This window comes from Engraulis encrasicolus, chromosome 7, assembly GCF_034702125.1.
Source record: "Engraulis encrasicolus isolate BLACKSEA-1 chromosome 7, IST_EnEncr_1.0, whole genome shotgun sequence".
NCBI lineage: Eukaryota > Metazoa > Chordata > Actinopteri > Clupeiformes > Engraulidae > Engraulis > Engraulis encrasicolus.
Genome location: NC_085863.1, coordinates 23,193,284 through 23,219,356, shown reverse-complemented (window position 1 = coordinate 23,219,356; position 26,073 = coordinate 23,193,284). Strand labels below are relative to the sequence as shown.

General features: G+C 43.0%; 2 protein-coding genes across 2 annotated transcripts; one reads left to right on the top strand and one right to left on the bottom strand.

Moving 5' to 3' along the window:
* The first annotated feature begins 4,547 nt into the window (after nt 1-4,547).
* Nucleotides 4,548-11,242, top strand: LOC134452039 (uncharacterized). Its single transcript, XM_063202422.1, has 4 exons — nt 4,548-4,613; nt 6,272-6,343; nt 9,640-9,720; nt 9,898-11,242. Exons 3-4 carry the CDS (start codon nt 9,640-9,642, stop codon nt 10,681-10,683), a joined length of 867 nt encoding a protein of 288 aa, XP_063058492.1. The 5' UTR covers nt 4,548-4,613; nt 6,272-6,343; the 3' UTR covers nt 10,684-11,242.
* A 4,966-nt stretch (nt 11,243-16,208) lies between these two features.
* On the bottom strand, nt 16,209-21,925 carry LOC134451757 (uncharacterized). The gene is made up of 12 exons (XM_063202157.1): nt 21,916-21,925; nt 19,664-19,718; nt 19,070-19,225; nt 18,509-18,626; nt 18,113-18,163; nt 17,905-17,982; nt 17,651-17,707; nt 17,392-17,451; nt 17,026-17,078; nt 16,813-16,935; nt 16,523-16,687; nt 16,209-16,374 (listed from the first exon to the last, which is right to left on the bottom strand). The coding sequence occupies exons 1-12, from the start codon at nt 21,923-21,925 to the stop codon at nt 16,272-16,274; spliced, it is 1,029 nt and encodes a 342-aa protein (XP_063058227.1). The 3' UTR covers nt 16,209-16,271.
* Nucleotides 21,926-26,073: the final 4,148 nt, after the last annotated feature.

Sequence of the window (26,073 nt, the reverse complement as noted above, 5' to 3'; positions counted from 1 at the left end):
TTTCCTACCACGCTGCGTTTCGTATTGCATCCACCACGCACTTGAAAATAATACAATCCAAACACAACACAAAAAGTTGTGTTGTAATAGCCTTCCGCTTACAGCAACAATTCACATTTAATGCATTAAACAATAGGCTAACTAACTGCACATCACCGCATCGCAGTCATCATTCCAGAAGGGTTGTGTTCTGGACCAGGTAATAGAAATGAAATCAAACGTGGCCACGAATAGCCTACTGTAGCGACCAAGAATAACCACCTGCGTTAGGCCTACTCCATGGTTTTAATTACAGGCTCCCAGTGCCCTTACCTTGCGTTGTCTTGACCGCAGAATGTATCCCAACCTCTCACTGTAACCACACGTTTCCACAATTATAGTCCCAAGTTGTAGTTCACATAATAGCAAGAAAGGGACTATTGTGCTACAATTTAGCTATCCCACTCAGCTCACTTGTGTTGATTCATGTTATCCGAAATATTGGTCATATGCATGCACGTTGTTCATTCGTTTCTTCTTGCATTTGTCAACATCCAAAACAGCTCCGTGTCGAGAAACGGTGCGTTAGTGAACAATCTCTTGACGTTTGCCCAGTGCTTGTTACAGCACTTCACAGACTGATAATACACTAAATGAAGCATCTCGCCGTCTACTGTGCGATGTCAACTGGCCTGGGACAGTTTGGTTGCAGTACAGAGAGTAATGCTGTCTTCGAGAGTAACTCTTATTATAAAAGCAACTGTCTGGAGCCAAAAAAAATAAAATGTAAACTGGCGTCTGTGCAACATTCACCGAGAAAGATTGTCACTTCATTTTCCGTTTGTATTTTCGCTGGATTTGATGCTTTCTCTGATACCAACCAATTGCAAGGGGAGACCCCTTCCAGCTGGGGGTACTTTGACTAAACTGTCGTTCCGCTTTAACTTCCGGCACTTGACTTGACGCTGTCGCTGATGCAAACCAATTGGAAGGGGGGGCCCCCTCGAGCAGGGGGTATTAGGGAGGCGCTGTTGCTTCCCTCGCAGCAGAGCCGTTCATACAGATGACAGTGTCTTATTATAAAGCTGTTTAAAATCTTCATTGCTGTTGAATACATAACCTGTCGTCCTTTGGGGCCCCTCCTAGTTGGGGGCCCTAGGCACAACTGCCTACGTTGCTTACCTTAACGCAACGGGCCTGAACCCAAATCCTGTCCATCCGGGCCGACACGGTGTGAAACTAGTGAGTCCTGGCACAGGTGGCATTTCGTTTCAAATGGTTTCAAAATTGCTTTTTTTGTACTGCAGGGTAGCCTGGACCTTACGTTCTCTGTATGAGGTGTGTAGTCAAAAGATTGTGTGCCAGCAGTGCGGAAACGTGAGGATAGGCCTACGTCCATACAACCATTCATTCTGAGCGCTGCTGTCATTTCACCTGGTTGACCTCATGTTTTCAGATGTGTCCTATTATCTCTAGAAGGCGGTCTGCCGGTCCGTCTGAAATGCTTTCTTAAACTTGTAATTCCCTCCTGTGTCCACAAGATGGCAATGCATAGGCGGACACATCTTTGTCCGCCTGTCTGACTTGTTTTGTCTTGTAGTGACGTGGGGCTTATCGACCATTAAGCCGCATGCAATGTGGCTCGGGAGTTTTTACTTGGTGTAGGCTACGCGCAGTAGCGCGGAAAGTGTCTGTATTGCAGGTGATGTAGTGACGTAGGCCTATCTCTCTCCGTGTGGGTGTGTGAATGTTTAAATGCAGTGTATTTAATTCTTTTATTTTGTGTTTTATATGTTTAAAGGTTTCTGGTCTGCTGTTCTACAATTACTCCATCTGTTACCACTTCAAGACAACTACTTCAAAACATCAACGTCAGTGACCTCAATACGACAAGACGAGTGGAATCCTATGTCTGTGTACGTACAGTCCTCTTTCAAGTGTGGAAACCCAGTGCTGACATAGACTTGACAGTGAGAAACTTCTACAGTGAATAACCGCCAGAGTGGAAAACCAATGCACTATTGGAAACTGCCGAGTGCCAATGCATCACCGCTGCACCAGTGAGCCGCAGTGGACCACCGTCTAAAGAGTACACCACGCCGTTGACCCGTGTACAGCCTTCTGCTGCCAGTGACCAAGACTCAAAGACTCCACTTACACCACAACCCAACAGAGATAAGACACTTCACCTGGGGGCCTGGAGGATAAAGCTTGAAGAAAAGAAGAAGAAAAAAAACAAGCTCGAAGGGAAAAAAAGGACAAAAAAGCTTACACCTCCCAGAAAAAAGGGTTCAGATGAAGGTTCTGCCTCCCCCTTCATATCCTCTCTTGACATTTAGGATCCTTTCAGCTGCTCTCCATGTCTAGAAACTGTCCTGATCAGCTGCCTTGGACTGCTGAAGTGCCTTTCGTCCAATGGATCTTGGACTGCTGCTACTGTGGGTGGAGGAGTTCTGGACTTGGACTGTGCGTTGTCCCGGACTGCAATTGAGTGTTGTGCCTTCAGTCGACTTTGAGTATGAGTACTGCAGTGAACGTTTTCCTCTGCATTAGTGACACTGTCTCTTGCTTGTAACGCAGGGTCTTGTACTGGTTTTGTTGACCACTGAAGGAACTGTGCACTGTTGTGCTTTCAGTTAGGTCTTCGGGACTGGCCTGATGATGTCTGCAATGTTCAGAGAGAACCTGGATCACCAATCTCAGTAGAGTAGAGTAGAGCAGAGTAGAGTATATTAGAGTAGAGTTGTAGAGGCTTGGCTTAGGTTAGTGGCTCTGGTGTTACAGGTGCTTTGGGCGGCGGAGGCATTGTCATGCGCAGGGCCTGTCCTGATGCCTGGCTGTAGGTTCCCGCGGTCCACGTCCGCGGTCCAGTCCACGGTTCCTTCGGCTACCTTGAGGTGGGTGGCCAACCGGGTCAGTGGAATGCCTTGCTGCGCAGGTGGGAGGTGGTCTCGCTGTGTGGAGAAGGGCGTTCACTGCAGTGCTTGTCCGGACTCAGCTGGGGGCAAGGCACCAGGTTGCAGTCTGGGGTGGTGTGTGGGACAGCTCCGGGGCTCCACTGCCAACAGTGGCAGTGGTCCAAGAACCGTTGGGCGAAGGGTGCTTCGGCCGTCTGGGAAGGCTGGTTGGGGCAGTTGCATGGACATGGAAACCGGCTGAGGGATTCCTGAGTGTCGGGAGGGGAATGGGGACGCCGGACCTCCAGGGGAGATGGGACTACCAGGACCTCCCAGACCCACAGACAGGGTTTGCTGCCGCAGCATGTGCGTGTACACCGGATCTCAGAAGGGAGGTGGGACTGCCATGATCTCCTGGATGCACAGAAGAGAGGGTGGGTACACAACATGCAGTAAGACCCTGTTGTTTACACGTATGTTGATATTTTTGGAACACATTTGTCTCTTTTTTGCATATGAACAGAGCTTCAATTCCCTAAAGTATTTTTTTAGAGTTTTAGTGGAGATTTCTAAGGTACACCTGTCAGTAGGGTGTGTTTCATTTGATCGACATACTGTTAATATATGCAAGAAGATAAAATAAATATTTGCTTTTAAAAATATCTGCATATGTACGTGTAATCAAGACCTGAAACGTGAAAAACACACACACACACACTTAAAACCAGCCCGAATGCTGGACTAATGTATACACTCAAAATAAGAAATAAAGTCCGCAACATCTGGGCTTTCATCGATCTTTTATTATTTTGATGGCCCTTAATCAGACCTAATATGAAATTAAGCCTTGGTGCTGTGGCATTATTGGATTGTATTTATGTCAGTACTGTACAACATCTTCCTGTGGAAATCTGACTTGTCACTGATGGAACAAACTAATTTGCCATCTATTTTTTTTAATACCATTCTAGTATCTGTACCTCTTGATGCCATTTAGTGTTTCAAGCCATCGTCAGTCCTTCTTGTGTGATGCCATCTGCAGCACACTGTTCATTGTGTGTGTGTCTGTGTCTGTCTGTCTGTCTCTGTGACTTCAGGGCTTCGTCAGGAGTGTAGGCGACACTGGACCACTGGAACCAGGCGAATGACCAGGCCCTGCAGTTAGTATGCACGCACACATTCGTACACACACACACTGAGTAATGTGTGACAAGCAGGGACTGATGAGTTGCACTGTACACACGTACAGTATATACACACCCACACACAGCTTTTAATGCTCCAGAGAAATGTATAATCCTTTCATAAATCATGTCCTTGATAAAGTTTCTGTATCTTTCCCTTTGATGTATATTTTCACTGTTTATTTAACTTGTAATTCAACAAGCGTAGGATATTGTTATCCCTGTCTATAATATTGTGTCAGCAGGGTGCAAGAGCCTTAGCTACATCACAGAATGCACAAAAATATTTAATAGAGGTGGACTTTTTTATATAACTTAAAACATGTATTAATAATGCTCATGTGTGTGGTTGGGGGAGGCGGGGGGTGATCTGGAATAGACAGAGTTAGAGATAGACCGATGTCTCTTGGTGAAGAGATTTTCTTTCTAACTAACTTTGGAGATTTTTCTGTTGTCCAATTAATCCCCATCTCGCCCCCAGGCTGATCAAGGGCCTAAAGGCGCACAGGGAGCCAAAGGGGTCAAAGGAGAAGAGGGACCCGCAGGACAACAGGTAGGGATGGCCATTTTGTTTGTGTCAATCGGCACGTTCGTGATGATGTATGACACATTCTGCGCGAATCTGTGCATCTCACAAAATAAGACATTTTGAATACATTGGCCCGCATTGATCAAATTTGCGTAGAAACCATCGCAGAAATGAGCGCAGATCTCGTCGTACGACGAAGCTCACGTGAGATTTACTAAACATGTGTAGCTCTCCAATCCCATCATGAGAGCGAGCGGATGTTGATAAATCCAGCGTCTGAAAATCATCGTAATTAGAATAATCACGCCTTCTCTACAACGGCGGGAAGGAGGCCACACCCCTGAGTTTGCGACATGGAGAGACGCAAACCGGCTAAAACATCTACGTTTGTGGTTGATTGACGGCTTGAAATTAGGCTTTACGCGAGGTAGACAACAAAATAACACGTGTAAATAGGCCTAATCAACAGCAGTAGTCAACAGTGTTTCGGTTCTCAATATGGAAGGGGTAGGCCAAGAGATTGATTTCCAAATAGTTACAATGAAATGTTTGATTGACTACAGTAGGCTACACATAATGAAGATATTTGTATATCTATATTATTATATTGTATTTTTTTTTTTTAAATGACTATAAACCTTTTTGTAAACGAGGTCAAGAAAAGGGTCCTACGTGAAACTGGCCAACAAACAGTGCCCAAACCATTTGTTGGGGAAGGAGAGGCGAAACTCTACCGGGAAATTTTGTAGGCTATGTATTGATTGATGTGCGCCTGAACTCCCAGCTGTTAAAAAGAACGTCAGCCCCCTTTGATCCCATGAATGAAGGCACATTCTAATATGCGGCTGTATATTGCACAATTATTCACACATCACGTCAAATCATAAATTAGATGCCAAATTAACGCAGCGCTCCCAGGAAGGGTGCACCAATTCAAACAGGTAGAAGTTGGCTTATAGCCAAAATAGACAATGTAAAAACATTTTGTAATTATGTAGGCCACATATTTATGATAATGAGTTGTTGCGCTACAACTGCTGCTCAAGTTGGTGATCATAGTCATCCCAAGTCCAACTTGAAAACGGCGTACACCGTCTGAAAGTGTAAGCGCAGGAAAGATGAAATCCTACGACTGATGACATTTGATAAATGCCAACTGGTCGTAGAAAAAGAACGTACGCACGACGTGCGCATGATTTTCGTCGTACGCTGCTTTGATAAATGAGGGCCAACACATTGTGATTACGCAGTGCACATGTGAATTGCACAGATTTGCGCAGCCTGCACCATCACAAATGGGCCCAGTGTGTGCGCTCCAATATGCAACCTTGCGTCCTACACTTGTGCTTGTGGCCTCGTCCCGCCTCCTGGCCCCTCCTCTGTGGAGAAAAGAATAAAGTTTCACCGCTGTCAGCCTAGCCACAACAATTTTTGGGGGACTACTCTTCATTCACCATCCACTTTGCAAATGAGAAAATGACTTTACAATTGAGCTTTTGCGAGATATTGAAATATAATACTGAATTGGAGGACGCAAGGTCGCATATTGGAACGCGCCCCGTGAACTGGAAGCAGCCATTTTGTTTGTCAGTGAAGTATGAGAAAGGAGAGTATGGACCAACTCAAGGCAATAGGACTAAGAACAATTGGTGATGAGGTGGTGTGTGTGTGCGTGCTTAAAGGGTATCCAAGGAGAGCCAGAGAAGAGGGGAAACTGTGGATTTCCAGGCGCTCGAGGACCCAGTGGACAAAAGGTGAGCTAGAATAACCCCTCACCCCCATACATACAATACAATGTAATGAGGACTCAATTTGGGGCCCCTTCTCTCCCTGGGCCCATGGCTGACCCCCTGTTGACTTCCCTGAGAAAACCAGCAATTTCAACACAGAACCAATGTCTCAATCTACACACTTGTCAGTGCACTGACAGTAGGGTGACCACTAGGGCTGGTAACATTCCCCAGAAATTAAATTCGAATATGGGTCTTAAAATATGGTCCGAATATCGAATATATTTGATTATTATTAATTTTTATTATTAACACACAAAAACGAGCACTGGGCATGGAATAGACACTTTAGACAGTGGGGAAAAGGCTATTGCATATCTTTCTACCCGTTTATTTTGTGCTGGAGATCGAATAGATACGAACAACACAATTAAACTCGAAGTGGGAAAGTAGACACACGGCACTAGTCAGGCTGTGCCCTCCTAGTGGCGCAACACTCTGAACGTCGATGATAATCAGGTAAACACGGTGTGAAAGACTATCTTGGTCCGTAACTGGTGACTGTAGATGTTAGAAGCAATGTTGTTTGGTCGTAAGTAAATGTCACTCTTAATTTAGGGCGTATTCATTCAGACCAGGATTGATAGACTTTCGTTTTGACCAACCGCTGTGTTTCTAGCACCTGGAGTTGGTACGGGGGACCCAGATAGTCTTTCACAACGGTACCATTCGCGGATGCGTGCTCACTCACTCACTCACTCACTCACTCACTCACTCACTCACTCACTCACACACGCGTGAACAGAGACAGACACACACACACACACACACACACACACACACACACACACACACACACACACACACACACACACACACACACACACACACACACACACTAGCGTCACCTAACCTCTCTAACTAAAATTTGGGCTGTACCTCGCTTGATAGTTGATTCCATTGCTGCTTTGACATACTCCTTGATGCCGCCTGCTTTGGTCTCGTGCATCTCGTGCCCAATTCAAGCAATTCGTGACTGCCTCTTGTCGCCTTATCTAAAGCCAGCATTTGTGGCGGATGGTGCAAAAAAATTTGAAGACCATGTGAAGTCGCTTATCTGTAGCTACAAAAAAGCTATATTGCGACTTCATGGTGCTAACTCGCACCTCGCCAGCTTCCATACCACTTTATCACTCGGCTCACTTTTATTCCGTGCATAGTTTGAGGTGGGGGTGTAGAGCTCCACGTTGTAAGTCATTCACGAGAGACGACAACTTACAATGCGGTTCGAACAGCAATAAGAACTCAAATGTCAAAACAATCTGCACGAAGCTACTCTCTAGAACTATCAACAAAGCAACTCGCAGTCCTTGCTTCCTTGTTGTGACGTGACTGCAGCAGATACACAAAGGCCAGTAAGGGACGCACCATGGACACTTTAAGTTAAACGGAGGAGAATCAATGCGCGCGCTGCCCTGCGCAATATATATTTTGTACATTATTCGAACGCTAAAAATGAATATTCGAATATACATATTTTTCCCATATTCGTATAATTTTCGAATATTATTTTACCAGCCCTAGTGACCACCTGCTAATAAGTCCAAGGGGGGACCAGGGGTTTGCTTCTGAGGGACAATGTGGGACAGACCCTGGCGTGCATGTGCACTCACGTGCCAACGCTTCAAACGCTGTACGCGCACGCGCTACGCGGGACGGGTGGTCACCCTAACTGACAATCAGTGCACAGTGCACTGAGGTCTTCAGTGCATGGTGTTGTGGAAAAAATTGAGCACTGTGCCCTGGAAGTGAAGGCTGAGCATGGCATTATCTCGCCAAAATATCAGTTGGCAACTGTTTTCAGTGCACAGCGTCTGTTGCTTGTATTTACATTTCCTTCACCCCAAAGGACAACAATCACACATACAATACTTGGGTTGGCATGAAAAGGTTGGTGTCTAAGAAACATTACTCACAGAATTAGGAGACTGTCGACCAAACTCTTCTAATGAACTGAACGCCACGTTTCCTCCGTGTCATTGTCAACATGGTGGTCGTTTAGTGCGTGCAGTGTCCATCATTCAAGCATGCGTTTTTCCGCCATTGTTAGGGGATCATCCGGGCACTTTCAGTGCACTGGCTCAACCGAAATTTTCAGCGTGAACGCCCTAGGCACTGAAACGCAATGCCCGAAGTGCACAAGTGTATGGATTGAGACTAGGGGTCTCTGCACAAACACTGTCATCTACTAAAAAAAGTCTGATCTCTGCCCTAGAAAACAAGGGGTTTGCCAACAAGTACTTTGTATTTCATTGAGGGAATATGTATTTGAGCCAAAGAAGACAAATTAATTAAAATGTATTCTTTGAAGTTATTTTCCAGACTTTCTTTTTGATATTCTGTCCATCTGTGTTGGAATACATCTACGATTAAAGTTATAGACTGATCATGTCTTCATCAGTGTACAAACCAACACCACCAGAAAGGGATCAAATACTTATTAGTGTCACTGTATAAGGGGGGCCCACAGGAAGTCAGATTTTTGTTTCACACAAGCATGTTAATAATATATAAAGGGGGTCTATTACAGCTGGTGGAACATGGGGAAGTTTGTGCTCCATCCCTGTACATAAGCATACAGTACATGTACCTTCAGACAAGAATTTCCTTTAATGTCATTAAGCTGGATTTCGGTAGCAGTGTACCAACCTGCTCTCACCCTTGAAATGTAAAAAAAGTAAGCACAAGGAGTTCTTTTTTTCCGAGAGTAGAGTAGAGCAGTTGTTTCAGGGTTACTGCCTGTGCTCACCTGCACACTGATGTAGGGCTTTCAGGCTGACCAGAACGGAGCCGGTGCCGGTGCCTGCACCAGTTACGTTTGGCACTAAAGTGCTCATCGGTGAACCTCTCGTGTTCATACCGGGCTCTGAACAATTTCCGCATGTGACTGTTACCTGGATGAACTTGCTGATGGCCACGCTGTCGTCACGGTTCGCGGAGAAAAACCTAGTATTTTGCGGTTCACATAGCGAACCAACTTTCCGGTTCGCGAACGCTAATATCTGTGGCGTGAACACGACGGCTGGTTCGCGAGTAGGTGCAGGAACGGGCTCCAGCACGGTTCTCAGTCGGCCTGAACGCGCTAATGGAGGCAGAACCCTGAAACGTCTACTACTCAGCTCTAAAAAAAACCTCCTTGTGCTTGACCTTTCAGTGTGTGAATCTGCTCTCACCTAAATATCCAGACCGCAACAGTATCCTCACTTCCTCACTTGTATTTACATTAAAGCTAATACTCCACTCTGAACACTTTGTTTTAGATGTTCTACACTGGAGCTGGAATGAACCCTGTCAGATCCTTCGCTCCTGCTACGTTCAAGAGGAACTCCATGAACCACTGGGTAAGAAAAATATATACAAATTATGCATAAAAAACATGCTCATAGTCTCGCATTGTTTGTAAACTACTTTCAATTCAGATATAATAGATGTAATAGTGTTACATTGTTTTAGTCTATAATATGGTTTCTGTTCTTCCCTCCTCGTGCCTGCGCCCGTCGGTCCGTGCCTCTGTCCAGCCAGCTGTGCGTGCATCCGTCTCTGCGTCCGTGCCTACGTCTGGCCGGCAGTGCGTCCGTCCGTGCGTCAGTCGGTCAGTGCGTCCGTCCTTGCTTCCGTCTGTGCTTCCGTCTCTGCCCACGTCCGTGCCCACGTCCGGCCGGCTGTGTGTCCGTCCGTGCGCGAGTCAGTCCGTCTGTGCGTCCGTGCCAACGTTTGGCCGGACGTGCTTCCGTCTGTGCTTCCGTCCGTGCCTACGTCTGGCCGACTGTGCGTCCGTCTGTGCCCACGTCCGTGCCACCGTCCGGCCGGCTGTGCATCCGTCCGTGCGTGCATCAGTCCGTTTCTGCATCCGTGCCTACATCTGGCCGGCCGTGCAGCCGTCTGTGCGTGCGTCAGTCCGTCTGTGCATCCGTGCCAACGTTTGGCCGGACGTGCTTCCGTCTGTGCCCACGTCCGTGCCTACGTCTGGCCGGCCGTGCGTCCGTCTGTGCCCACGTCCGTGCCTCCGTCCGGCCGGCTGTGCGTCCGTCCGTCCGTGCGTCAGTCCGTCTGCGTCCGTGCCTACGTCTGGCCAGACGTCCGTCCGTCTGTGCCCACTTCTGTGCTTCCATCTGTCCGTGCCTCCGTCCGGCTGGCTGTCCGTCCGTGTGTGCGTGCCCACGTCTGTGTGTGCATGCGTGCGTCTATCTGTCCATTCGTCCGTCCGTCTGTGCATCCGTCAGTGCCTACGTCCGGCCGGGCCCATGTCTGTGCATCCCTGCGTATGTCAGTCTGTTTGCCCGCAAAAACAAAAAAAACAGTAGGGGGTCTACCAAAAAAATTGAGTGATTTTTGTGTTTCTGTGTGTGTGTTTGTGTTTGTGTGCGTCAAAGCATTAAATAGTCTTCCTCCCTGTTACATCTCTGATATGCTCTCTTTTTATGCCCGTGCCCGAGCTCTCAGATCCGCTGATGCCACACTGCTATGGAGTCCTACCCTTCCACCAAAGAAAATTGGCGAAGCCGCCTTCGATATGTACGCGCCCAAGAGATAGAACTCCCTGCCTCTTCACATCAGAGACACTACCTCCATCGACTCGCACAACTCTTCACCCTCGCCTATTCTTAGCTGCTCAGGCTCCACATGTCGTGTCCTGATGTGCAAAATCTCTAGTCATCTCTCTTCCTTTTAATCTGTGTGTGATTACAAAGGCACTGATTGTTTTTTGTATTTTTTTTCTCCTGTCTTTATCCTTTTATTGTCTATTGTACGTTACATTTTGCTTTTGTGAAAAGATGGAAAAATTAAGATAATGAAAAGATATAGAAGAAAAAGGAAGAAAATATAGGTCCCCCATAAGGGGTGGTTGGGTTTATATTAAAAAAAGCGTGTGCGTGTGTTTACAAAGAGTGTGTGTGTGTGTGTGTGTGTGTGTGTGTGTGTGAGTGTGAGATTACAAAGCGTGTGTGTGTGTGATTACAAAGTGTGTGTGTGTGTGTGTGAGAGAGATTACAAAGCGTGTGTGTGTGATTACAAAGCGTGTGTGTGTGATTACAAAGCGTGTGTGTGTGATTACAAAGCATGCGTGTGTGTGTGAGATTACAAAGCGTGTGTGTGTGTGTGTGTGTGTGTGTGTGTGTGGATGGGGGGGTGTTAATATGTGGTTTGAAGTGTTGGAGGACACTGAGATTGTTTTTTGTATTTTTTTTTCTGTATCCTTTTATTGTCTGTTATTGTATGTTACATTTTGCTTTTGTTAAAAGATAGAAAAATAAATAAAATAAAATAATGAAAAGAAGTAGAAGAAAATATAGGTTCCCCATAAGGGGGGTGGTGGTTGGGTTTATAAAAAAAAAAGCATGTGTGCGCGTGCGTGTGATTACAAAGCGTGTGTGTGCGTGTGTGATAACAAAGCATGAATGTGTTGGCGTCATGCAGATGGTCATTTTTCTTATTTATTTTTATTTTACACTCGTCATCCCCCCAGCTGTATTATTTGATATGATATTAACCCCCCCCCTTGCATCTGCACTTGTTGTTCTGTATATTTCCTGTGCACTTTGTATTTGCTAGTGATGTTGGCTATGATTATGCCTTCTTTGAAAGCCGCTTTGGTTATAAAGCGTCTGCCAAATGTAATGGAATGTCATATTTATAGACAAATAATCTGATCTGCCTTTTCTGTACCACAATAAAAGAAAGAGAAACGCCATCACACAAAGTTGCCTACGGCAGATGTAAATTTTTCTTATTTCTTTTTTTGTTTGTGTGTGTGTGCGCACCGCCCATTTTTTTTTTTTACAACGAGTGGACACTCCACTGACACCCAGTCATCTTTCACTTATCAAAAGTAGGCTTATCATGCACTTAAAGCTGTCCAAAAGCGGTGCCAATTTAGCATACTCGGTGTGCTGCAAGTGTGCTGAAGTACTGTTTTAGTAGTGCTCCAGCGCATTAATAGTGCAATGAAACGCAATTTAAATAGCTGAAATAAGTTCACTTTCTACTATGTATAGTCATCAAAAGTACGCTTTAAGTGTGTGCTTTTCACCTGGTCACTGCGCCTTACCCTGTTCTTGCTTAAATTTGCTCCTTGGAAGTCAAGACTAAATGTTGTTGCAGGCAATTAAGGCAGTTCTGAAGGCAAACCGGGGTCCAACCCAACACGAGGAGTGTTCCTAATTGTGGCTGATGAGTGTACATACACATTCACACACGAGCTCTAGAGGCTGCAGTACAACGCTAATTGTCCGGGATTCACGTTAGAAAGTGTGTGCGCACACCAATAGTCCTAAAAAAAGATTACTCTGGAAGCGATCGTAGCATAACCTAATTTTATAGCATCAAGACCTTGCTTACTAGCGCAAGAAGACTGTAGTTCTACTTATACCAGATCATGATTCAATGGTAACAATACTTCTGCAAAAATACATGTGGATGAAGTGAGTTTGAGGAATAGTTTGAGCATGTGTGGACTACAAATGGCAAAATATGCCAGAGCCAACTATGAGGAATATGAGAAATGCCTTTGGTCTTTGTCAGGGGACAGATCAGCAGACAGTCAATGTCAACCACTCTCAGGCTAGAAGCCCCCACTGAGTCCTAATGACAGAAGCTTTTAAACCAGCTCAGATGCACAATGCATTCATTCGTAGTAGAGATCTTTCCAAAATTAATGGAAAAAATGATGCAATGACAGATTTTAAAGTGTCTGCAATCCACCACTGGTCCTAAAGCTTCACATAATGAGGCCCATTAATGGAGCGTAAAGGTTGCTGACAGTCAATTTTAAGTAAATAATTAGCATCTTCATTCAATGATGTCATTTAACACAGTGAAACATAAGTAATGGTCATGTGCAAAATGAAGCAAAGGGGTGTCGTTGTGAATCTGTACACCACCATCATCAAGTGATTTGTTTATGGGCCTAAGAAACTGTGAAATGCCTTCAGAAAGAAACATCCATTCCGGATAATTTGGTTCAATGGCTTTGAGAAGTCGCCTCAATGGTATGCAGAGTGTCTAAAAATGTATACATACAATTTAAAATGTAATAGGCAGCCTACAACAAAATAGACTAACACAACTTGGACATAATTTAACGTGTTCTCAACATGTTCTCAAGGCACAGGCACTGACAATTACAAAAGTAGAATCACACACGATTCTCTTGGAAGATTTGTGTTTTCACTTTCAATGGCAGCATTCACTTTCAGCGACTGCTTCTCATAGCACAGCAGGGGTTAATTTGAGGCAGAATATGCCATAACAGGATCCGGCACCTCGTGATTTGGACCCCACTGTGTTCCGGGACTTATTTGGGCTGATCTGCCTCCTCTCGTGAATAATAAAAAAATATGTAGATATATATATGTATGGAAAAGGTTTTAAAACGTACAACATTAATTTGAAGAAATGAAACGAATATTCAGCTACTATTCACAATAAATGTTTGTCTATTTCTAAAACATCAATCCAACTTTAAACATTTTGGTAACACTTCCAAATAAGGGGCCATAATTAACAGCAAATTAGCTATAACCTAATACTTTAGTAAGGGTTAATATTCACTACTTAACGCCAAATTAGACACATTAATTGTTATTAATGCATATGTTTAACATTAGTAAGCAGTTACTTAACTATTAGATAACTATTACCATGTGTCACAAGTTCACAGCATATAATTATTTAACTAACATAAGTAAGGGTACAGTTAATAGTTAAGTAGCTATTAGGTAAGGACCTAAATGAACACTTACTTAATACAAAAGCAAGGCATATGTAATGAATAAACAATACCGAAATATTGTTGTCTATAGATTGCGTACCCATCATGCACTGCACTTCTTGGAGCTAAAATTCTCAAACATTAACTTAATGATCACAAAGGAATGGTTTAGTTTCGCTTCAAAACTATTACTCTTCATAATGTTCTGCATTTATTGTAGGGTTTTTACCATTAAACCTAATGAGTGGTATATGAAAAAATTACATCTCATCACCCCACCATCATTGAGAAGTGTACGTCCAATCCTTGCTATATAATGGCTCCTGTTGCCACTATTACAGTGATTTGAAAACTAGATGTAATAGTAGATTAATAACTTGACTATTAGGTATGCTCAGCCAACTCCATTATAAGGGTCCCAAACACCAATATCTATCGATTAATTAACCATTAGTTATCCACAGCCAACTCTAATATAAGGGTCCCAAACCCCAATATTTACGCACCCACTAACTTGTAACACAAGGTAATAGTTATCTAATAGTTAAGTAACAGCTTACTAATGTTCAACATATGCATTAATAACAATTAATATGTGTGTAATGTGGCATTAAGTAACGATTATTAACCCTTGCTTAAGTATTAGGTTGTAGCTACTTTACTGTTAATTATGGCCCCTTATTTGGAAGTGTTACCGGTATGCTTTTTTCCCCTTTTTTTTAAACAGGGGCCCCCTTAGGATCAAATTTGTAATTCGAACCCTGGGTCTTGCGTAGTTGAAATGTGTGCTGTGTGGTCACGTGGCCCTCTGATGGTGGCGATGAAAACTGTTGGCCATCTTTCTGAAGAAAAGTGCTCGATATGAGACACAGGGCAAGTCTAGAAGAGATCTGAAAGTCGATGATAATCAGGCTAAGTGTGCAGGTCAGTGTGTGGATATGTCAGTGTGGGGCTAGTTGCACTTATTTAGTATTTAGCACAAGATTACACAGTCTTTCTACAGTACATGCAAATGTTCTTCGTCGAATCACACATAATATAAAAAGGATATTAAGTAATTTGGTGAGTGTAGTATGAAAAATGACAAAACAGATTTCCCCCAGAAGTTCTTTATTTGAAAAAATAAATCAGCCCCTAGTTGTTTGGGGCGGGGGAGAATTTTTTAAATTGCAATAAATTGGGTGGGTGTGGGTGGGTGGGTGTGGGGGGGGGTGTAGGTTTTACCCTTCTGTTGTGTTCAAAATGTTGTGTTCATAGAAATATTGAAAAATACCAAGTCAACACTTTTAAATATTCATTTTATACATTGAAAAGGGAATCAAGTTGAAATGTTGTCTTTATCCTGCTATGCTATCGGGTTGATTTGGACCCGAACACCACAAATGTCACTATTGATAATTTTTAATATTAGGGGGAAAATGATTAAATAATGTTTTGGGTTGTTGTACTCTCATGTCAACTGTAAGACATGGATAACATAACTACTAATTGTATCACTTTGGGAAGTATAAAGACTGAATTTATTGAATTTCTTGATAGTTCTGGTGGTCAAAAATGAGTTATTAAATTAAACACCTGTGAAGCCAAAAAGATGAATAAATATGTCCATGGATATTAATACAAACTAAGCTACCTATGAAATGAAAACAGTTGATGGGAACTAGTCTTTTTAGGTATTTTATGACTATTATTTATTTCTATCACGGGTCAAAAATGACCGGCGAACAACAGCTTTTGAACACAACACAAGGGTTAATGGGGGGGGGGGGAATCCCCCTGCTATTGCAGTTAGGGGTCGCAAGGACCATTTTTAAATGGGGGGGGGGGGGGGACAAAGGGGCCACAAGGACCGTTTTGAAGGGGGGTGGGGTAATTTTCATAGTATTTTTTTGCAGATAGCAAGGGAGGTGTAGAGGGGCATGGGGGGTACATAAGGGCCACAAAAGGGCCGTTTGGAATGGGGCGGGGTGGGGGGGGTGGGGGGTGGGCAGAATAATTTTTAAATGGCCCACAAGGACCATTTTAAATGGAGGGGGGGAGGGGTAGATGACAGAGAGAGAGATGGTGGTGGTGGTGGGAGGTAGTAACAGAGAGAGAGAGAGAGAGAGAGAGAGAGAGAGAGAGAGAGAGAGAGAGAGAGAGATGCTGGTGGTTGGGGTGGGGTGGGATGGAGGTGCTGCATTATGATTTCAGCTTCCACAGGGTGAAAAGTCCGATTCCAATCACCCCTGTGACCAATAGAGCCGTCTGGAAAGGTCTGCTGCTCTTCTCCACCTGAAGCACACTTGGTTAGCAGGAAGTGAAGTAGATGCACATCACACAAGATCAGACAGAGGTGGAAAAAAAACATGAATTAGCAGCAATTATGATAAGTTATAGATCAATAATTTAGTAAAAAAGATGGATAAGCTCAGATCTAATATGTAGCATACTTGTTGTTGTGGTCACTGCTGGTTTTGGCCTGGCCAGATCCCACTGCAATGAGATCCATGTGTTTCGCTTCTGCCCTCTGCATTGCAGGAACCTCAACGTGGGCAGTGGCCGTCTCGGCGTTGGTCTCCATGAAAACTGTTCTTAATTGGCTGCTGCTGCTGCTGCTGATGAGGCGGTGAGAAGCAGATCACATGAGAGAATCAAAAAGTATTCAAGTCAGTCTGAAGATCAATAGTTTAGTTGATTAATATTTAAATGGCAGGGTGTAGTATAGAGCAGCATAGCTTACTCGTTGATTGGCTTGCTGTTCTCCAGGTCCAGGGAACCGTTCATCAGCTCCTGTGCCAGCGACAGATGGTTGACGCCAACTGATATTGACCCATCATGCCCCATGGTGCTGCCACCACCATGACTGAAAGTGAGGAGAAAGAGCAATTTATTCATGATCTTGTTTGATCTGGAGCAAACTGTGTGAGATCAGATGAGAGAAAGAGATACCTACATCAAGGCCAACTCGAGCTCCTCCTTCAGATCATGGATATTCTCTTTCTGAACCTATAGCGATGAGTAGATAGAAGTTTAGACAATAAATTAATAAATTAGAAATCAAAAACAACTCTATGTTCAACTACCTTCAATCAGTTAGTTATCTGCCCTCTGTAATACTTTCTGCAATATATTTTTCTTCTCTCTTGTCTGTCTTTTCTCTCTAGCACATTGGATGACAATATGATACAGTAGGCCTACTGTGCTATACAAATCCTGCTGTTGCTGTTGCTATTGCTATTGCTACATAACAATTAGATTGAGATGACAGTAGATTCAAGTGGTATAATAGGTTATGAACAGGAATAGACTGCACTTATACCTCTCTGATGGCCCTCAACTCCTCCACAGCCACCTCCAGATCTCTTATCTGGGCATTTCTCTGACAAATAAAAATAATAATTATTTGTTGATAAGTAAACATAATAGTAAACATCACGATTGGTTACTGCTGGTGCCCCTCACTACACAAAAAAAGTGCTATGGTGTGGCTAAAGTAGTTCAATTCAATGTATATTTCTTGTGTTTTTATATGCTTGTTGATATACATGATATGCACGTGTAAGATAGCCATTACTTACCTCCATTATCATTTGGCCATCCTGACCAATGGTGAGCATTGCTCCTCTTAGTTCTGCCTGTGAAAATATGTGTCGATATGTACGCTATCAGCACCAAGGCCATAGACTAATTATTATTATTTTATTATTATTATCATTAAAAAAATAATAATGATAATTAAAAAAAATATATATAATAATGATAATAATGATAATTATGGTGGTGCAGAGCCGCACATAGAGAGTTGTGGTGGTGGTGATGATAATAATAATACCTTCAAGGCCTTTATTTGAGTTTTTTGGAGTGCCATTGTTTCTTTGTCCATCCGGCGCTGATATGAAATATCCGACACCTGTAAAGTGAAGCACAATTTGAGATTAATCCCGTGCTGTTTGAATAAAGGAGAAAATGATCATCATACTTTTGTTTGTTTGTTTCTTTCTTTGTTTATTTTGTTGGTTTGTTTTCCATCTGTGTTTTACCTTGTTGTTGTGTGCCTCCACAGTCTCTTTAAGGACCTTGTTCTCCCGTTGCTGTGGACATGATGAGATAAAAGATGACAGAGTGAGACGATGATGGTGGAACACCACATAATTAGGCAAATCTGCCTGAGCATTGCATGCAGTAGCGTTATGTCTGTGCACTGTATTGAGATGGAGTAGGCCTACTGCTTTGTCAATAGTCAACATTTGTCAATACAGCCAGAATGATACAGCAGCTGGCCCTACTGCCCCCATAGCGAGTCTCACCAGCTGGATGTATTTGGCCTACTGCCCCCATAGCAAGTCTCACCAGCTGGATGTATTTGGCCTACTGCCCCCATAGCAAGTCTCACCAGCTGGATGTATTTGGTCTACTGCCCCCATAGCAAGTCTCACCAGCTGGATGTATTTGGCCTGGCTGCTGCCGAGGTTCTGCAGGCTCTGGCTGAGCGCGGTCTTGGCCTCGTCCATCTCTAGCTTCATCGCCTCAATGGCTCTTGAGGACACCTGTGAACTACAAGTGACATAAGCTTAGCCTGAGTATCATCCTCCGTAGTGACTGCGCTGGCTCAATACTTTCGCTTGCTGACCACGGATACTCAGGCTAACATAAGCTATTATAAGATGATAATATGATATGCAGTAGCCTACACAACTAAGTAGATGATACACAACTATACAGTAGACTTAAAATGCTTTAATGTGTGGACCTTCCCAGACCCAGAAATACAACTAGTCAATAATCATACAATAGAAGAGCCTGAAGTGAGTTCTTATTTCCGTAACTAAATGATGCATGCAGCAGGTATATTAATTAGCAGGTTTGTCAAACTGAATGACAGTCAGAGTCGTCATAATCACCCTGAATAGAGACCTTGATACAACCACGGCCATAGAACATGCCTGCTTTGTTTTCTAACTGAGAACATAATGTTACAGACAGCCGTGAGATTTCACCTCTTCAACTGGGTCTTTAGCTCGTTGTTTGAAGCCTCCAGTTGGGCACAGGCGTCCTCAGCGCCGTTGAGGGCCTGCTGAAGATGGACGTTGGTCTCCAGCAGCCGAGTCCTGGACTTCAACAGGCCAACCAGCTCGTTTTTGCGGGTGGTGTTCCTGCAATATTAGTGAACATTAGTACCACTGGTGGTGCCATTCATTATACCTGTATGTTACATGTACTGTACATACGTTACGTAGCATTGCTATATTGTGTATCAGTGGTATCTTCAGTAGTACCATGTGCGAGGCTACGTAGGCATGTTAGATATTGCTCTGTTGTTACACCATTGGTGCCTTCAGTGCCATGTTATATATAGTCTGCGTACACTGTAGGCATGTTAAGTAGATAGCATTACTATGTTGTGTATTTCGTGCATTCTTGGTGTATTTTGAGGGAGGCCTTATCAGGCAACTCCCACCACACCCATTTTGCCCATTTACTTACTACTAATTATTCAAATCAAATTCATATTACACATCATCAAACTGAATTGTTACTAATTGTGCTTTAATAAATGAATAGTAAATAATAGTGAATAAAAAGATACTAACAAGTCATTGGCGGCCCAGATCTCCTCCTCCTCCGCAGTGAGGAAAGCCTTCCTCTCTGTCAAAAATAAACAACAACAAAAACATTTTAGTGCAGTTTATTGCTAGCTACATGCATCTTTCGATGTCTTCATTTTATCATTTTGTAACTGAATATTATAGGCTATTGAATTTCTTTTTTATGTGGAGTTGGAGGAACGGCAACAGATTATATCTAGACCATGGTTTCCCAAACTTTATCGTGATAAGGCGCCCCATAGATTCCATCTTAGGCTCCCCTTACATGGGTCATGCCTCACTATTTTTTGTGCCCGCCCTTTAATAATCGTATGCTTTGTCTGTGTGTCAGTGGTCCATTGGTATGAATAACATAACAATAATAGTAGTAATATTCAGAGATGTGACATGTTATTATAATGAAACTCTTATCTAATGGGAATATTGTTTAGCTTATTTTTTTTGTTTATATTTGGTGTAGGCTACAGTACATTAATTATTCGTTATTATTTTGTGTTGTTTTACTATACTTTTTCTTCCAACTTGCCGCGGCCCCCCTAGCACCCATTCATGGCCGGCCCCCCAGGGGTCCCGGGCCCCCACTGACCACTGATCTAGATGATATGAAGAAACTGGCAGCCTTGGCAGCTTCAGGGTGTTTTGCATAAAAGGCAAACAGAAATTAAACTCTTTTAAATGGCAAGTTCAACAGAATAAAAACACAATGCCACATAGCTTGTGCTGTATCTGTTTGTATTGCTCTTCAAGTTTAGCCTATTACGTAAATTATTGTATTTCACAGGTCTCACGTGAAGTATCACGTTATAGGTAGACCTTATGGCTGAGTATGATAGATTTGCCAGCAACACAAACAGTGTTGATTTTTGAATAAGACTTATTGCATGCATAATATTAACAATAATAAGGTTGAATTGGGTTGAGTAGAACATAATTGATGGGTCACATGAACCCAACTGAAGAGAATCATAAGCAATGTTAGCTCGAAATGACATAGCCTACCTTACTTATTCAATGTGATTGGTGTTACCCAATAGCCATGTCAATAATCCACAATAGCCCATTGTATGGCTTGTGATCTTGTGTTTCTCAATAGGTTTCTCAACCTATAGATAGGTTCTAATTTTTTTTTTTTATTATTTTTTTTAAAGATATTTTTATGGGCTTTTTGGGCCTTTATTTCGGCTAGGACAGTGAAGGTGCGACAGGAAGTGAGTGTGGAGAGAGATGGGGTAGGGTTGGGAAATTACCCTGTCCGGACTCGAACCGGAGTCCCCATGGGCATACAAGCCCAAGTGTGGGGGGCTTAGCGCGCTGCGCCACAGCACCCCACACAGGTTCTAATTTTTTGTTTTCCCCTGGCTGCGCGACCCTGGCTGCGCACAACTCGACCTCTGGTTGTTGGAAACAGCTGTCGGTCAAAAAAGTACTTCACGTGATTCGCTGCCAGTGTCTTGTCCCTCCTCACAGCACTGTGTTTATAAACAAAAACCCATGTATTCTATTGAGGTCTATTTTACTAAGTCTATTTTACTAATAGGCCTACGTTTGCTAAAATAAGGTTGAGAACCAGCAAACCGTCCAATTGTGACCCATCGGGTAAAAAACAAAACAAAAAAACAACAACCCAGTATTAGGCCTATAACAGGTGCGGGGAACATTCCTAGCTTATAGGCCTATCATCCGACTTAACAACATAGGCCTACTTTATTCAGAACACACGCAACTCTGTCAAGTCTAGTTCATTATTCAGTTAGATGCACAAACCTTTTTCCACGGGGTGAGCAGCAGGGTTGCCATCAAAATTGACTGAGCACTTGGGTGGTTGTCCTGTCAAATCCGGTGGACCACCTGGGTCCGCGTTATTTTGCATTTTATTGCCAAGAAATGTAGGTCTAGGTGCTATCCATTCACTATCTTTTTTGAAAATGGGTCTTTGTCGGCAACATACATTCCGAGTGGAAAATTCGAATGCACGCGTCAACATTATGACATCAGAATAGGCCTAATATCAGAAGATGTACGCAGCTCTGGACAGCGAAATTCTATTGATCAGCACCATTACGTAGCCTATATTTTCTAATTCTGAATTAGTGGCTGCACAAGACATTGACCTATTGGTCTCTCATCTCATGAAAAGCAGTCAAAAAGAAGCCCTATACTTCGACTATTCAGTCACCATAACTGCCATCCAACATAAGTGCATGATTGGGGGGGCACTTTAGCTCCCCCAACCTGACCATCAGCCATTGTTCCCATTCCGAGATCGAATTGTAAACTACATTAAAAGACTTTGTATCTAAATAAGGAAATTAATCCATGCTTTTATATCCTGTGGAGTTTACTATCGAAATGCCCTACTAAGGAGGGTTTAAATTCGAGAGGGAGGGAGCGCTCAGGAGCTCCACAAACTCACTTCTGGAGTGGCTGTATTAACACCTCCAACCGGGGCTGCGCTCCCCGCCTTCAGATTATGAAATATCAAAATGTGAATTGTATTAATTTTCTCTTCTTCTAAAATATCAAATCACATTGTTATGAAAGTTTGTGAATGATGACAAGGAGAAAAAAAATATGAATCACACGCATCATTGGAATTAGCATTGTAGGCCTACAGCGCTCTGCGATACCTCAGTGACATTCTGTCGCATTATTGCCGTTTTCTCGTATGGACACCAACAATTAAATAGGCCTACATTATTTTTAGTCTTTCCTTCATACCCTGATGTTCAATGCACAAAGTTATTTAGGCTACTAGATATGATGACATAGCAAAACGGGGGTAAGCTGTTCTTTTTAAAGTTTAGACCTCAAAAGAGTCATCAGAATATTGGAGTGTTTAAGACTATAAGAAAAAAAAAAACGCAATCCAGTTTGTAGCCTAATTCAGTCCATCGTTCTGTAAGATTTGGTAGTCCTTTAATATTATTTTTGTGGGCTCCAGAGTGTTAGGCAAGTACTAGAAATACAAGAAAGTTGGCAAATTTAAGGAACGCCTGCCAAGCTGTGCGTGCTACCCTGTGGCAACGTCCCTCGTAGTTTAGAGATAATTTGCAGGCGGCGCGCTCGATTCCAAGACTGATAGCCTATCTGCCAAAGCAACATGATCTCCAAAAAATCCGTGCTCCTGGACACGGCTGTTAAGGGCACAAAATCCGTGTCCAGAATTGTTTTCCGTGATGGACGCAGAGAAGTGCTCTCTCTATAGGCTACTCCCACAGCTCTATGTTTCCACAGTCTTGTTTTTTCTCAGGATTTTTCTAATTTCAAATATTTTTTTCTCAAAAAAAACATTTCCTACTGACAGGTTAGGGTTAGGGATTGTTTTGGTCTGCTCACAGCTAGTTTTCTTTCATTCATTATATGAATTTGATAGCGTAGCAACCAACTGGAAAAGGTATTTCTCAAAAATATGTCTTTAATGACAGGTTAAGGTTAGGGAATGTTTTGGTCAGGGCACAACTTAAATTGCTATAGCATTATTATGTTTAGGATTAGCATTTGGTATGTATTTTCTAATGATAGAGTTACACACTGTGGTAATAGATAGAAAGCACTTCCGTGTGCCCATCACGGAAAACAATTCCGTGTCCAGGAGCACGGAAAACAATTCCGTGTCCAGGAGCACGGCATTTTGGCAAAATCCGTGCTCCTGGACACGGATTTCGTGTCCTTAACATCCGTGTCCAGGAGCACGGAATTTTTGGAGATCAGGCTGGCCAAAGTTACACAACTTGGTAAAAACCTTTACTTGAAGAGACAAACGCGTTATTCTCATGGAATAGCCTGTGGAGGGCTATAGGCCTACTGGGCACATGATAGGGTGTTGGGGGAAGCGTTTTACCAGCACAATAAATGACTCCCAATAAAAGTTTAGTTGTAGACCTATTATTCCAACCGTATCTCACTCATTTCGTAAAGTCTTCACGAAAATAATATATTAATTTTCGTGGTGCATTCACGTTATTGCCCGCCTTTCGTAAAGTCTTCACGAAAATAATAGATTCATTTTCACGCTGCCTATTCACTTGAATTGCCCGACTGTTGCCTAGCGACCCACTAGTTTGATGCCCTTTCGGTAGCCTACTGTCACATGGTAATCAAACATTTCAAACAAGCAATTTAGGGTTAGGTTTAGGGTCAAGGTTAGGGTCAAGGTTAGGGTTAAGGTTAGGGTTAGGGTTAGGTTTAGGGTTAAGTAGGGTTAAGGTTAGGGTTAGGTTTAGGTTTAGGGGACATAAGGCGTAAGTACCGAAAGGGCGTCGAATTAGTGAGTCCCGAGTGTATCAGCAGTGTTCTGTCAGCACCCCCTCCCTGCCCCTGCAGACGTTTGGATAACCATAGCAGTGTGGGTTCCATTCTGCAATGCTGTATTCTTTACAAATCCTTCACCTACATGTGGATTGATGGTGGTGATTGATTGATGATTAATAAGTAGGCTAATCAAGAAATAGAAAACGTTTTTGTTTGTGTTCACACACAGACAACCAGAAAGGGTCAGGGTCATTGGTTCACCTGGGTAACCAAACCCCTCAAGCCTGGTAATAATAGTCTGTCCAAAAGAAACAAGGGGAAATGAATGTGATCTTGGACAGGAGCAAACAAACCGCATTGAGAATTTCTTGAGCCTGTGCCTCTCACCATGGGCAATTACAATAAACGGAAGGTCAGCGATTTCATTGGCTGGCACAAATGGAATAGGACTTTTGCTTTCTTATACAAAAGCTTTTTTCACCCCAGCAATTTATGCTTTTATTATTGACAGGAGGACCGTAGGGGAAAAAATGAGTGGGCGGGAGAGACAGGGTAGGGTGAGGAAATGAACCAATCTGGACTTGAACATGGTGGAGTTGTAGTTTTTTCAATGGACAGCACATTAGCCCTCTGCACCACAGCACCCTCTGGGGTTATGCTTTCTGGACCTCTCACCACCAGTAGGACTAACCGTGTGGAAGAGGAACTGCTTGCAACATGTGTCCAGAGTTCAATTTTGTATGTAGTTCTGCGCACACCATCTGCAAACATGACTTTACATGTAAAAGACTGAACTTACTAAGTTATTATGTTCATTCACAAGAATACAATTCAAAATATTCAATACTAAACACCATTTTCCAAACTGCATTTATTACATGTAGTGTGTGCAGTGCATTACATCATATAGGTACTGCACTACATGTTTCAGATGGCTTTCAGATGACTGCATGTCAGTAGGAATATTTTGCATGCATTACACTTTAACCCTGTAGCGCAGAGCCTCTGTTATAACCTTTTCGTCACCAAAATGATGATGAACACTTAAAGGGACAGTTTGGTCAATTTCAACATGCAGTTGTATTGCTCACGCTACCCTTGACTTGTCAGTACCTGGTGATGCCACATTTTTCGGCTCAACCCTTTCCGAGATATGAGCAATTCTAATGGGGGCAGCGTTTGTTTACATTTTTAAAAAATGAAGCATAGGCCAACTCCAAATATTTTCCCAAAAGGTACTGCTGTTTGCTAATTGTCTGCTGATGTTTTATAACCTTTTGGATGTTTTTGGGAATAAATGAAAATGTTTTTTTGAAATGTAAACAAAGAGCTGCCCCCATTACAATGACCAGGATCTCGGAAACGGCTGAAGAAGAAGAAAAAAAAATCTCAGGCACTGACAAGTCCAGGGTAGTGTGAGCATTACAACTGCATGTTGAAATTGACCAAACTGTCCCTTTAATCGGTTGCTTAAGACTCTCTGCATTGTCATAGCAATGTTGTTATTAAGTTGTTGAGTGTCTTCAGCAAAGAGTGAATAGGGTGCTCAACGGGCCCATCTGCAGTAAGAGGCTAGAATAACACAGACATCATATGTGGTGCATTTAAGTTACTTCGATTAACAGTGGCATGTAGGCATCTGTGTTTCTTTGACAATATTCATGTCATAGTGTATGAGGAGTATGTGTAACATGCAGTCAGACACGCAAACACACATACACACACACACACACACACACACACACACACACACACACACACACACACACACACACACACACACACACACACACCGGGTGTGGAAATAATGCAGGATAATATGCAGATTAAAAAAGTGTGTCTACATTTATCAACTCCTTGAATGTTCTTGGTCTAGTTCTGGTTGTCCTCTGTTCCCAAAGGGCAATAGTCTGTAAAAGAAAAATGGAATGTAAACAAGATCTCATTTCACAATGTCATGTCAACCGCAGATTTATGATAGGAATGATCTGAGTTGTGTAAAGTGGAAGTACAAGTACTAGATGTAATTACAACACTAGTTGCATGATATTACAAAGTTGAAACCATCTAATATCATTTCACTAGCGTTGTAAGTACTTCTGTCAGAGCACTTCTACTTCTACTTCATAGAAGTCTGGGGAATG